This window comes from Peromyscus leucopus, chromosome 6, assembly GCF_004664715.2.
Source record: "Peromyscus leucopus breed LL Stock chromosome 6, UCI_PerLeu_2.1, whole genome shotgun sequence".
Lineage (NCBI taxonomy): Eukaryota > Metazoa > Chordata > Mammalia > Rodentia > Cricetidae > Peromyscus > Peromyscus leucopus.
The window spans coordinates 29,413,224-29,428,028 of NC_051068.1; the positions used below are offsets into that span (position 1 = coordinate 29,413,224).

Consider the following 14,805-nt stretch of genomic DNA (forward strand, 5'->3'; position numbering starts at 1 on the left):
CTCTGGCCCTAGATAAGTTTATTAGGGTACACATATACCAAACACAAATGTTAGACCATTGTAAATGCACATGACATCCTAGTATTCATGAAAATATTACTTGAGAAAGGAATATGAGAAATAACCTGAGATCATGTGCTAATATTCCCTTAATGGGTAGACATGGGAAGCAAGATTAACCAGAGAAGCCAGGAGAACCCAGAGGTTGGAGACATGGAATGCCTTGTGTGGAAATGTTGTGTTTTATTTATTTCACATTGTTCAAAATATCTTATTTCTAGCCCCTTGGAAAGCTTGTGAGGCTCTCATTGTTTCTTTTTGTTCAACTCAGCCGGACACATTCTGAGAAGGTTTCTGTAACTTGAGCAATATGTAAGCTGTTAATATATGTTTACACTCCAAATACATTTATATCACATAATACAGAAGAAATCCAATCAATTACTTTCATTCCCCTGACTGGTCTCTGTCTCATTTCCCTCCCAGTGTGTTTTTGTTGGTTGTCAAGCCACTTGGCTATTCCCTTTCTGTCATTTGATGCCCAATGCTGAATCCCCCCTCAGGGAGAGTTTTAAGCACACAAAGCACTTAAAACATCAGAGCAGGGGGCTGACTTGCAGACAATTTCTTAGCTTTGCTTTAATTTTCCTTTTATTTTCACTGACAGTAAAATTTTCAGGAGAATACAATCAAGATAGTGTATTAATAGAAATAACATTCATAGAAGCTTGAACATAAACGATAATAGTCATAATAAGAATCTTGCGTACCAAAGCATTCCACACAGAAGATAACAGCACAATAAATAAAGGTTTCATTTGTCACACGATAGATCAAACAAAATTGCATTAAACAAAACATGACCTTATAAATGTTCATATGCTTAAAATACAAGCAAAACCATGAAAGCATGCACAAGAGACAAAAGCAAAAGGTGAATGATTATAGCCAAAAAAGACAATACAATTGATACAAATGTTCAAGTATTATGAGAAGAGAGGGAGAGATTCAAATAGGAGTCTCAGATAAATCAGTTATGTTTACTACCCTTGGAGGGGCGAGGCGAAGTATTGACATATCTGTCTTTGTCTATTAACACTCTACGCTGGTGGAATACATAATGCTATTCGTTTAAAGTACAGATTTCACTTCATTAGATCATCTTTCATATAGCAAGGATCAAATCAGATGCATGGTTTAGTTTAAATTATAAGTACACATTTTTCTACTGGAAGAATATTCTCAAGACCAAGCCAGTGTGATGCCCTACAATTACAGGAGCCACTGCCAGACAACATGGATGAACACATCATGGCTGTGAAGAATTCCCATGTCATTTCCTTCCCATAAACACCTTAGGATGCTTCTAGGTCTAAAATAAGTTTAAGCCATTCCTCCAATTTGCTGGAAGAAGTGATCTATCATAGCTAACAGAAAACAGTGAGAATAGTAATCTTAAAATTGTTTAATGTTTCTAACGATGCTTAATATTTTTTTTTTGTAAATATTGAAAAGGAAGTTGCACCGCTTAATGAAACTAAGAATTACCTAATGCATTAATGGGGTTGTTCATACAGCATAATAATTCTGCCCCAACTTAACTAATCTAAGCAATACCTTTGGTTGAAAAGGATATAGATTCAAATAGTGGCTAGTTTCTGTATGATTGGGAAAAACATGTTTGTCATGGGAGTAAAAAAATAAAATTTGTCTGTTAAATTACACATAAATATAAGATACAAATGTATTTTTAAAATACAGATTAAAATAATCACACTTGCATCGTGTACATACGAAAATACAGTATTTAATATTCAATATACACAGACACATTTATGATAAATGCAACTATTTGGCAACGCCAGTTTTTTTCAGGGTTTTCCCTGTCCCCTAATTCCACACACATGGAAACACAAAGGCTCAGCTAAAGTCCTCTAGCTCTGGCGGACGTCTTGAAGCAGTTTGTTGATCTCAGCCACCAGCTCGCTGGCATCCATGAGTTCGTGTTTCCCATCACTAAGATGGTTGAGCACATTGTCAAAATCATCTTCCTCATAGTTTTCAGGGATCTCCTCCATGGCTGGCAGCCACTTGGAAGAAGGCTGCACGCTGGAGTGAGTCCCCAGAGGGGTCCCAGAGCTGCTGGTGGGGTTCTGAAAATGTGTGCTGGCTGCCCAGGCCGCAACCCCTTGTGGGTAGCTCCCAGTTTTGGCCTGCGCTGGACCCTTCCGACGTTCCAGGGAGTTGGACCGGTCCACTTCATTGCATTCAGAAAAGGTATCTAGAGATGCAGGGAGGAGGCGCTGGAACACACTGCTCATTTCTGAGAGCAGAGATGATGTGCTGGAATCCCCCGAATCCTCGTCACTGGGGGAGTCCTTCCCAAAGGTGGAAAAGCTCTTTTTTTTCTCCCCAGATTCTGCAGGCTGGCTGTCATCATCGAGGCCCTGATGTGAGAGCTGCTGCTGAGGCTGAGCTGGAAATTCTTCTCCGGGGATGAACATATTGCTTCTGTAGTCAGAGGATGGTGAGGGCAGCGGCGGCATCCAGCACTGGTCAGAGTGGCCCAGGACTCTGCACTCCTCTGTGCACAGCCTCATTGCTGAAAATAAACAAAGCAAGGAGGGTGTGTTATTATACACGGCATCACTCAAAGCCCTGGGGAGTGTCATTTTGTTTTTAAGAGTAGAAAGAGAAGGTTTTGCCCTATTGTCATGATGCTAGCCTATTATTAGACATATTAGATAGACTACAGTTACTTTTCAATTGTATGTTGCCTTTATGGACCAGGTGTCACTCTGTATTCCTCCATTTATTTAAAGGAAGGGAATATCATTTTTAGTAGTCTGCTGTGAGCATAAGAAATCAGATCATTATTTATACATAATTTATACATATTATTTGAACATGGAAACGAGACCTGCACATGCATATTGTCTGCTTCCCATCCCAATGGAAGATAGGAAAACAGACCTGGTATTGCTTTTAATTTATACATGAACACCCAAAAAAGCCAAGGCTTGGGTGATCAAACAAAGGATGAACATAAACTATACAATGACAACAGCAAAAAATAGACTTTAAGGTGAGATCTTTAATTTGGAATAACACCAGGTAACCTCTCCAATGTATCTTTCACTAGCTTTCTTGATAATAAGGGCTCTGGACCTGCTTTTTTATTTCAGTGGAGGCACTTAGAATATTAGTTCTCTATTGTCCTTATCAGTCTCTCTTAGGGATTTTATGCATTATTTACTGACCTAGTAACTAAAATACCAATGCTAGGTGTTCTTAATTACCACCTTAGGTATCCTGAGTTGTCCTGTTATATGGCCTTTATTTCAAGGTTTGAAACACATTAATATTTAATTACATGGAAAAGTCATCAAAAGCTGAAGAATATGAAAAGTACATTCTAAATTCTTCCATATGTTCCGGTTACTTAGTGGGATTTGAGTGGCCGCATTCCTAGAAAATACTACAAATGAGAAAAGCAGAAAAATAAATAGGAGGATCACTAAATTCAGTAATTAGAACAGCTAAAATGTATAAAAACTGAGATATGATATATATATATATATTCCATAGAACAACCACTTGTTTCAGAGAAAACTTGGTCTTTTCAATATATTTACATTTTAAGACAAAGGACAGAATTTCAGAAAGTGGAAAGTAACCCTCAAATACGAAAGAAAACAGGACTGATGCTAGCCATGGGGATATGTTTGGCACTGATTCTATAGATGTAGCTGCTGAGAGCAGATTTCCACTTTTGCCACTGCTGAAATTATGACATGCCACAGTGCTTGCTAGGGGAAGCACATGACCTACTGTGTGCATAATACCTTCTCTACAGGCCGGTAAAGGAGCTGTATAGAGATTGTGGTCACGATTGTTTCTGGATGAAAAGTAGGCAGGAAGGGATAAATAATGATCTTTATATGTGGAAGTCACTGCTCTTGATCACGGACCTCCATGCTAATTCTCATCTTTAGCTTCCTCTGGACCTCTCTCTATTCTTAATAGAAAAAGGGAAAGATTGAGGAATAAAAATAAAAGAAGTGCTGTAAGAGAAGGGCTTCATTATATGAATCCAAAAATTTTAAAGCATGAAAAAACACTGGGAAAACTGTAAGAATCTAAGAATCACGTCCGGGTTCCTTCGTTCTTAGAGGACTGATTGTGTCATTATGCTGTGAAGAAAGATTCAACTGAACAAACAAGGGTAATTTAAATAAAAACAAAGGTTTAGATGATCAACTTCACGTATTATGCTACATGGAAGTGTTTGTCAACTCTTGTTTTAATCCATCCAGTGGAGAAAACAGGAAAGGGTAAAAGGCAACTGAGATCAACAGCATGTAGGTTTCCTCAGCAGAGAACTATCACAGTGGTGATGTTCCAGCCCCTGATTTGTCCTCAGAGTCTCTGAACGTGGAAACAAGACCTATGTGTACTGTCTGCCTCCCATCCTGATGGAAGGAAGGAGAACAGACCTGCTATTGTTCTAGCCCTCAACTCTGGGCTTTTAGGCTTGGGAAGAATTTCTCTGCTGCACTGCTTCATCTGGCTTTGAACTCCTTTAATAAGAAGAAAAAAATTACCTGAAATTCTAAGGATCTTGACCATATGCAAGTTTTCTCAAAACCTGAACACGATGAGCTTGTAGGCAACGAAACAATAGAATAGCATGACCCACATGACTAGTCCAAACATCTCAGGAATGATTGTTAAGCAATTAATGGCATTTATAGCACAATAGATAAGTAAGAATTTAATTATGTACTAATTAATTGACTTAAAATGTAAAGGAGGGCTGGAGAGATTTGTCAGTGGTTAGAGCACTTGCTTCACAATTACAAGGACTGGATTTAGGATCCTCAGAAATCCTGCCTTGGACAGTGGAGACAAGGTTTCCTCAGAACAAGCTGGCTAGCTAGACTACCGACATCCAGGAACTCTAGGTTCAATTGTAAGGTCCTGCCTCACTGAATAGGATGGAAGCTATTGAGGATGATTGCGGGTATTATCACAGGACTCTACATGCATGGGTTCCCACATAGAGGCACACACATCACACACATATACCCACATACATGCAAACATACATAGACTCAAATGTACACCACACACATGCTAATGAAAATGGAAAAAAGGAGAAATTATGAAGGCAGACTAACAGAAAGGATAGCAAAAATGAGGCCAAGGAAAAGAAAAGGGGAACACCTAAAGGAAAGGGGGAGGTGAGAGGAGCAGAGGAAAGTATGATCATTGTTATGGATGTTCTAATCTCACCCCTAACCCTTGAGATTGAACTACTTGACAGTGTATGTGTGGCTCAGTGCTGAACATGCTCTATCCCATATGCAAGGATCAAGAGAAGCCAAGCAATGGCCATCTTGTCTGCTATTCTTGGGAATATTCGAAAGCTCTCTCCGGTGATACTTTTTATGGTGATAGGGACAGACAGAAACAGAAGCTCTTCTGTACCAGTGCATGACTGGATTTTATTAGTGTCCTGTACTTTACAAGTAGGGTGGAAAGCAGTGCAATGAATATAAGAGAGAGCTTCAATCAAGCCATTAGCTATGGAGTGTGTAGTAGGTTTTCCTTGAAGATCCCATCAAATCTGGGCCATTTCAGCACCTGGTTGTCAAAAGGACTACAGTCTAGTTCTAAGCCACATATAACAAATGGTATTATAGACATCCAGGTAAAGTGCAAATGAGATGATGCTCAAGATGTGTTAAGAAAGGAAAAGGAGTGGATATGAATGCTGGTATCTCAAAAGACAGAGCAAAGTTGAAAAAAACAGGTGAGCAGCATTAGGTACACAAAGTGAGGAAAAGGCAGCTTTTCATATAGGAAGGGCAGTGTGTACAAAGGATTGGTGTAGGAAGAGAAGCCTTTCTGCCTGTTGCAAAGGATTCAAAATTGACGAAATTGAGATTAGGCTGAGAGTGCATTTCATTGGACTCTGAATACAAAGATAATAGTTGCACTCAGTGTTGCTGAGCAACGAGAGTCAGAGATTGACTCTGAGCCAAAAAAAAAAAAAAAAAAAAAAAAGGAATAAAAAGGAATGTGAGTTAAAATGTTCTGAAAAGGTTGTGAAAACTATACAGAGTAAAGATTTGACAGTGGGAAGAGCCACAAGACTTGGGATATCAGTAAACCAGCAATGGGAGGAAGGCCAAGAGCCAGAGAAGACACCTACTAGGAGAGCAAAGTAGAATAATGACAAATGAGTATTTGAAGTACTCACAGATGAAAGATGATGAAGAGTAGAACAGACACAATCATGGAAAGTAGAGAAAGACTAGGCAGGGGAGCCTGTACAGACCATCTGTGTGCAACAATATCTACTGGGACCATGGAGGCTTTGGATGCACGTGCTTTGTGTTGGGGTTCAAAGTTGAATGACGAAGAAGGAAAAGAGCCATCAAACATGAGCCAACAGATAAAAATGCATGTTTGTTTAGCTGCTTGAAAAAACTACATTTGTGTGGGAATTGGAAGAATGAAGGACCAGAAATGACCCTGCTGGCAAGCCATGCCGTGCAATGCAATCTAAATTTGTACACAAATCAATGCAGAAGAACAGTTGGAATGAGACACTTAAGTCCTAAAAATACACATACTTTAGAAAATTGTGCTGATCTGTTGTTAATAAGATTCAGATGTGGACCAACATTTTTCTCTACTCAGGGTATTTCCTGAGTAAATACTTTCGCAAACCACTAGTTTTACAACCTAACATGCCTGCAGAAGTTGCCGGAATGAGTAGGAATCTAGAATGTTGACACAGTGTCACCTCAATGATGCTCATGACTAAAAGACTGTTATCTCTGTAGACATTCAGTATGCATTGCAATCTGTGCTGGCAAAACATGAACATAACGGCAGCAACATCAATCACTGCTCATTTCCCAGTCCTCTGTAACTTCAGAATAGCTCATTCCCATGTAGAAGCAGGAAGCAACTGAGGCAGGAATGTGTCTCCTATGACATAATTGGTAAGAAGCACACATATATGTACACACACACACACAACACAATACACACACCACACAAAGTCTATAATTTTGGACAATTATGTATTGATGGAGATACTTAATAAACAAGATTGGCAGTTTTCTAGAGTTTATCTTTGCCTACCTACACTTAGCCCAATCTCTTTGTTCTTTAACATTTATTGCTATCACTATTTACTTCAACACTAGATAATTCTTCTGCCGTGAACATATGGAACGATGGTAACTTTGGGAATATAGGGAAGAGGGAAAGATTACTTGACTCTGTTTTTTTTTTTTTTTTTTCTAAAAGAAAACACAGATGAGAAGCATTGCAAAGAGAGAAAGCATACTTTTGATGTATGTGGTGTTCTGGGTTCAGTTGCCAGAATTGCAAGCAATGAATGCATGAATTAATGAATGAGTGAATAAATAATATACTAACAGCTAACTACTCAAATTGTATGATTTTGAAATTTAAAGAGACATCAGATGTTTTTTAGGTCCACAAATGGCAAGGTTATTTTTTCTAGAATAGTCTATTTTTTATTCTCCATTTTGTTGCCATAATAAATTAAAATTCCAATACATGAACCCCAAGCATTTTAAAATATCCACTGCAATATTGATGTTATGCCCATGTGTTCTTGTTTATGAAATAATCTAATCTGGGAAATTCTGCTATTCTAGTGGGCCCTGTTAGCGTCATAGTATCAGAGAATCATGGAAATTGAACCAGCTACTCCATTATATAAGCCAGAAAAAAAAAAAAAAAAAAAAAAACCTAATTGTCTTGGGGCATGGGATCTTTGGGGATATATGTTCTTTTAGATACTTCAGTGATTTGTTTTCAAATTAGTCTAAAGAATCTATAAATTTAAACTAATAGATTCCATGGGTGACTGTGCAAATATAGGCTGTCATGCACACAGTAGGTCTCAATGCAACTAGACATCGTTCCTATACATCTCTCTAGCCAGAGATAAAGTATTTATCCTTGTAATCATATAACTGAACATGCAACATTTAGTGTTTGCAGAAAGGCCTTCAGGATATAAAAGCAAATAAGGGTCTAGGGAGATGGGTCAGTGGGTAAGAGCACTGCTTGCAGCAGGAAGAACTGACTCTCCAGCACCCAGGTACAAGCCGGATATGGCTGCCTGTGCCTGTAACCCTGGCATTAGGGGGCAGAAACAGTGTCCTGGAAGCTTTCTGGTCAACTGGCTTGCTGTATCCATGAGTTTCTCAAGGAGACATCCTCTCTCAAGGCAACAAGGCAAAGAGAATAGAGGAAGACATCCACTGTCTTTTGCCCCTACATAGGCACACATGGGCAGACATATATACATATGTGTGTGTGTGTGTGTGTGTGTGTGTGCGCGCGCGCGCGCGCACGCACACACACACACACACATACTCACAGAAAGAGGGGGAAGAGGGGAGAGAGAGAATAAACAAGCTAGGCATTTTATTTAAAAAGGAAACATTTGTTATTTAAATAAGTCATAGATTAGTGATTGGGGGTGTGGGAATTGATTCAGATCTCACCATCTCATCCCCACCAGGCACAGTTTGCCTGCCTGGGGTGTGTTATTGTAACCTTTATAAGCTTCCAGTTTTCAAAGCTGAAAATACACTAATGTCACTGCCACCACCATAACTAACTTCAATGAGCATAACATCAACGTTTTCAAAATGATAAGGGCTTATTCACTGAAATGCAAACAAAGTCAACAACCACCACATAGCTAATTCCACTGTCAAAGCCTGGAGCGAGACAAGGTAGGCAAAAGACTCCATATGGACCCAGAGGATACCCTGGGACACAGCTGGTAAGGACTCCTGAAGCTGATTAGCTAGTGCTACCATGACTCCTATAGCTCACGAGAGCTAAAATTCCATTTATTGGATTTCCCCAAATTTCTGGTAAACTCTCTTGTATTTTCTACACTCCTTTATTCTTACAAAGAAAATTTCATGCTAGAAAGAAGTAAGATGGGGGTAAACTATTGTTCTTTTCCTCTGTGTACATTGTCAAATGACAATCATTTAATCGACAGTCAATAAATTTAGACATGTGGATAGTCAGAGGAAAACTTCTGTTCTCCTAAGGGTTGATTTCTTACTACACAGCCTTTAGCAACAGGACGGCTACTGATGCTCTCAGTATTTGCTGACTTGGATCAGAGTTCCTACTGCACAATTAGAGGTAAGAGTCACAAAGGAAAAATTGGTTCAAAACTTAATAGCATCTCCTCCACCTGGCTGTGTGCTTTATAAATCTCTCCTCTGGGTTTGTTTTCCTCCTCTGTTGCTGTACAGAGTCGAAATGAAAAGTGGCATGAAATATGATTCACTCACCACCTACAAAGGTACATTCCTCCACCTATTTTTAGTGCCTAAAGTATACCCTTTCCAGTGTATTTTAGTCTCTGATTTTGTGAGCTGGTTCCCATCACAGGAAATGCATTCTCCAAATTATAGTCCAGCTCACCACTGTTCACCAAACAGGCTGTCTGGATACAAACAGCCACCCAGTAATTTTCTGGAGTGCTGAGGAGCGCCCTACGGCACTGCTGGGTAGACAGAAAGAGAAGGGGAGCCGTGGGGTTCCTTCCGGGTTCTCACCCCTTCCTTTTCCTATTAAGCCCTCATATTTTTCCTTCTCTACCAATTGCTTATTGTGGATTGTGAGAAGAGAACATGTAAAGTGTCTTTATGCTTGTTCACTGTTAATAGTGTACACACGACACCTGCTTTAGGGCGAAGGATAAAGACAGCAGCAATAGACGCCTGGGAGAAGCTGTCCATCATCCTGGTGTTGTGGTAGCTGTGAAAAATGAAGGTTTAGCTATCATTTCCCCTCTTACCTGCTGGAATTCTTCCATCTGTGAGGAAGAGGTCACTGAATCCTTCGCCCAGCAGCCTATCAATTGGAGAATCTCGCCCCAAATCGTAGTCACTGTCTCCTGCTTCACTGTCCCCACGGCCACTGTCTTTCAAGCTAAACTTATCCATGTCTTGAAGGGCATATCTAGAAAGATCAGTGAAACCAAACAACACAATTTTACTCTTCAGCATTTAAGCTACTTGAGACTTAACAGCTAACACAAAGGATAATTCATACCTATAGCTCCTGGAATATTTGTTTCCTCGAAAACTTGGCCTTGGCTGATACTGCCCCTGATGAAGCATGGAGAGAAGCTGGGAGACCTGCTGGAAACCAAACAGACAGAACTGATTTCTGAAGGGGGAATTAAAAAAAAAAAAAAAAAACCTCATGCATTCATGTGCATCAAGCAAGGGAAAAGGACAGGCTTGTTATTACATGCTAAGCTCACAATTTCTGTATGTCAGTGATTTACATATGCTAGACCGTGCAGAAAGTTCAGTCAGCCAGGAAACACAGCTAAAATATATTGCAGGGAGAGTTGGATAACCTCAAAACACAGCTGAGTTGCTCATTCTTGAACCATTTCCTTTTAAATAACTGCCTTCTTTTATAGTTCAGATAAAATGGTCAGACTTCAAAACAAAAATACTCAAAAAGATCCAGTAAAATACCCTGTTGACTTAGCTAGTTAAAACAATGCCAGAAAACTGCAAAGTTGTACAAAAACAGCATGCATTGAAATGAGATTATGAAGGCCTAGAATGTTGTTGTTTTTTTTTCAGGAGAGATTTTGTTTTGTTTTGTTTTTTTACTTCCCAGCATCTTATTCTGAGAAGTGAAGGGACTCTGATTACAGAGTCCGGTGTGAACTTCATATTTATTATCTGACATCACACATATTACATGCAAGTGAATTATTCACTTAAAAAAAAGAAGAGTATGACAAAGTGAGCACTTGAGATAGGTACACACTGTGACTTGAGTCTTACTGGAACTGAATAGTGTCACTTATCAATGACAGTCTTAAAGGTGTGATTACTGCTCAACCCCTGAGCACTAACAGCTGGCATTAGCAGGTGATGTAGTTTATGATCTTACCTCAACAGCAGGAGTGGCGTGGGTGAGTTCTAATGAGAAATTCTCTGGCACGTGGTTTGATGAGATGGTCACCAAACTGTTGAGTGACTGGTGACTGTTGTGACTCTGGCGGCTGCCCATTTGTCCCCTTTCCAAGGTTGGAGATGAAGATGGAGAGGATCTGTGATGAGATCTGATGGGCAGTGTGCCGTTGATGGTGGGCACCAGTGTAATGTCTCCTTTGTGAATCTGCCTGGATGGCCTTTTGGGGTGATGCTGGTAAGTGGATTCTGCCACCCTGCAGTTGTAGGATCTGGTGTCTTTCTTTTCTCGATTACACCTCGTTGCAAAGAGTACCATAATAACCAATAACACTGCACAAATTGCTCCTAAGGAAATAATTATGATCATGGACACATCCAAGGATGCATGGCTCACAGAGGTCATGGCTGTGCTTGTCACAGATTCTGCATAGTCAAAGATCATGCACTTCAGAAGGACTTTGGTGTGCAGAGGAGGGTTGCCTTTGTCCTGGATGATAACTGAGAGTGCCCATTCAGTGGAGGGAATGGATTCCATGCTGACATTGGTGTGAATATCACATGACCTGGGGTCCATGATGAAGATGTTCTCCTCATTCCCTGCTACTATGGAGCAGCTGAGTTCAGCATTTGCACCAGAGTCTCTGTCAACTGCCCTTATTCTTGTGACATGGAAGCCACTTTCAGCTCCCTTGGGGATGGAGATCTCTGCAGTATTATTGTGCATTGCAGGCCCTATAACCACAGGGATGTTGTCATTCTCGTCGATGATGGTCAGAACAACTGTGGTGTTGCTTACAAGCTGCTTCTGACTCCCTCCATCCCTTGCCTCCACCACAAAAGTGATCTGACTCACTTCTTCATGGTCAAAGATCCTGAGGGCATAGATGGCGCCATTCGATGGGTCAATGGTTACATACGTGGTAATGGAACTTCCCAAGACAAAACTCTCCAAAATGGTGTATGTCACATGTCCATTTTCACCAAGATCTGGATCTGTGGCTGTCACTGTGGTGATATATGCCCCTGGAGAGTTATTCTCGGAGATGACAAATTCATATCGGCTCCTCTGGAAGCGAGGTGGATTGTCATTGATGTCATTGATTTGAACAGTAAAATGTTTTACTGAAGAGAGGCTGGGTGTCCCCTTGTCCTCAGCAATCACAGTCAAACTATACTCAGATCTCTTTTCTCTATCCAGCGTGGCATTGGTCAAGATTAAGTAGTTGTTTTCATATGTCTTCTGAAGTTTAAAATGCCCATGCCCATGAAGCCTACAGATTATTTCTCCATTCAGCCCAGAATCCTTGTCTTGAACCCTGACGATAGCAACAAATGTATCAATGGGATCCCCTTCAAAAACATAAGATATTTCTTCTTTTCCAGGTGACATGAGGTTTATGCTAATTTCAGGCTTATTATCATTGACATCCACAACCTTAATTATAATTTTGCAATGAGCAGGAATGGAATTGGGACCCAAATCTTGCGCTTGGACATCAATCTCATAGGACTTGGTGACTTCATAATCCACTGGCTTGAAAAGAGTCAAATGTCCTCTTTCTGAGTCAATCTTAAAAGTCTCTATAATTTTGGGAGACACATGACTGCTGAAAGAATACACAATTTTCCCATTAGCGCCCTCATCTGGATCGGTGGCATTTAGATCCAGGAGCAAGGTTCCAACTGGGGAGTTTTCTAAGAGTTGTATTGTGTAAGAGGGCTGCTCAAAGACAGGGCTGTTGTCATTGGAATCCGAAATGCTTATTTTCAGAATGGAGGAGCCAGACCTCTGGGGCACTCCCATGTCGGAGGCCGTGAGCTGAAGTTCGTAGCTCGCCTTCAGCTCGCGATCCAACTCCCTCACCACTATGAGTTCAGCGTACTTGGCCCCGTCTGTCCTGGTCCGCACTTCAATACTGAAAAAATCATTGGCAGAGAGCGAGTAGGTGTGGAGGGAATTTTCCCCAACATCTGGATCGAACGCACTGTCCAGCGGGATGCGAGTCCCGACCGCCGCACTCTCCGATATCTCAATGGGAATGACGGGTCTTGAGAATTGGGGGGAATTGTCATTAATGTCCAGCACGTCCACTTCAATATGGAACAGCTGCAAATGCTCGGTCGGCAGAGTGAGCACATCAAACTCTATAGAACAGTTTAAGTTTTTCTGGCATAGTTGCTCGCGGTCAATTTTAGCCCCGATGCTGATTTCCCCGGTATTCTCATTTACCACCAGGAGAGGAGAATTCCCCCTTGGCATGGCTCGAAAACGAACAGCAGAAGGGTTCGGCAGCTTCAATAAAACGTCAGCCACATCTTCTGATAGTCTAGCGATTACCGACCCGACCCTCTGCTCCTCATAAATCCTGTATTTCAGATTCTTACCCAGGACATCGTGGCTGAAAAACGCCATCAGAAGTGCAAGTGCGAATCTAAAGTGCATTTTAGTATTCATTTGGTGCATTGGTCAGTTCCTAGATTCCCTTCCCAAGGCGAGTTACAACAACCAAGCAATCCCTGCAACTTCCTCCCGCCACTCAGAGCTCTACGCCACATCAGGTCCCTGCGACTTGAAGGCGACTCTTAATCACACAGCAATCAACAGCTCACAAACTTCAGTTTTCATACACACCGTGTGGCGACTTCCGGACAGGAGCGTGAAGTCCTCGCCTGGTGGGGGTGCCGCCAATCCTCCCGGCTGGGAGCCGCGTGTCACCTCAGCCTGGCTCCTCGCGTGGACTCCGTCCCCATCTATTGCAGGGTGCTGGCGGAGTCTGCAGTGTGTCTTCCCCGGGCGAGTCTTGATTTCTTTTACCCCCTTTCCCTTTCTCTGCTCGACTGCAGACTAAACACCCGTGATTGCTGACTCCAGTCTGAAAATCTCTACAACTTCACTTCAACTCAGACAAAGCTCTTTGCCTGGCGTGTGTTGAATCGCTTCCAGCCAATCAGTGAGCTTCCAAATCCGAAGCTGCTGGAGTCACCGGAGCGAGGGAGGGCGCGCGTGGAGGGTGGGAGCGGGAGGGTGGCGGGCGCGGGCTGGGGACCAGCGGGGGACGCGGGAGCGAGGCCGGGGGTGGGGTTCAACCCTCCCCGCCCCTCCTCCATCCTCCATCCACTTTCTCCAAGCGTGCCGCGACAAAGGGAAGACAAATTACAGCAGGAAAGGAGAAAAAAAAAGAAGAAAGAAAGAAAAGAAAAAGACAGGGAAAGAAAGAGGAAAAAGAAAGCAAGAAAAAAACTTTAAATCAACTTCTGGTCGACTGTATTTATATGGCACATTAAGTAGTTCTTGTTTTCTTAATTGCCCTTTTCTTATGCCACAAACATGTAATCATCTGTTTTTCGGGGTTCCTTAAATGCTGGTTTCACTTAACATACCTCCAATTGTATTTTGTCAGTGGAGGAATTTAATAAAATGGGAAAACTTGCTTCTAATTATGCACCTTCCCCTCCCCCTCGGCAAATACTTGGGTCTTTTCTCCTCCAAAGAGCACACAAGCCGATTTTCTTGGAGCTCTGTTTTAAAGAACAGCCCAAGTGGAGAGGTTTCATTTTCTGTGTTCTTTCATCTTTACTCTTTGAAGATAAGAAAGCGGCTATCTTGCACTCCTGATTTCTCTTAATTAGCAAGATTTAAAGAAACACCTCAGAATTTGGAACTAATTAACAAAGTAATTCTACCTTATTTCAGCCCTCTCTTTAGTTTGAGCAAAATTGTTTCTGATATTTCTTTGTCTTGCAGTTAAAAAAAAAAAATCCTATTATCTTGGCTAAA

At 41.3% G+C, this 14,805-nt stretch overlaps 1 protein-coding gene across 2 annotated transcripts; it reads right to left on the minus strand.

Moving 5' to 3' along the window:
- Nucleotides 1–245: 245 nt before the first annotated feature.
- On the minus strand, nt 246–13,998 carry Pcdh18 (protocadherin 18). Of its 2 annotated transcripts, none has more exons than XM_028873387.2 (4): nt 11,005–13,998; nt 10,141–10,229; nt 9,884–10,047; nt 246–2,602 (listed from the first exon to the last, which is right to left on the minus strand). In XM_028873387.2, the coding sequence occupies exons 1-4, from the start codon at nt 13,489–13,491 to the stop codon at nt 1,935–1,937; spliced, it is 3,408 nt and encodes a 1,135-aa protein (XP_028729220.1). In that variant the 5' UTR covers nt 13,492–13,998; the 3' UTR covers nt 246–1,934. The 2 variants fall into 2 exon arrangements, with proteins under 2 accessions (XP_028729220.1, XP_028729221.1); XM_028873388.2 differs by having other exon boundaries at nt 247–2,602; nt 10,141–10,226.
- Nucleotides 13,999–14,805: the final 807 nt, after the last annotated feature.

What these genes read in the sequence shown, in the direction of transcription:
- Pcdh18 (XM_028873387.2), bottom strand. Translation starts at nt 13,491, where the DNA reads ATGCACCAAATGAATACTAAAATGCACTTTAGATTCGCACTTGCACTT. An exon ending in ACGCCACTCCTGCTGTTGAG is followed by an intron (nt 10,230 to 11,004) that starts GTAAGATCATAA and finishes TTTGGTTTCCAG; the next exon opens with CAGGTCTCCCAGCTTCTCTC. An exon ending in AAATATTCCAGGAGCTATAG is followed by an intron (nt 10,048 to 10,140) that starts GTATGAATTATC and finishes TGATCTTTCTAG; the next exon opens with ATATGCCCTTCAAGACATGG.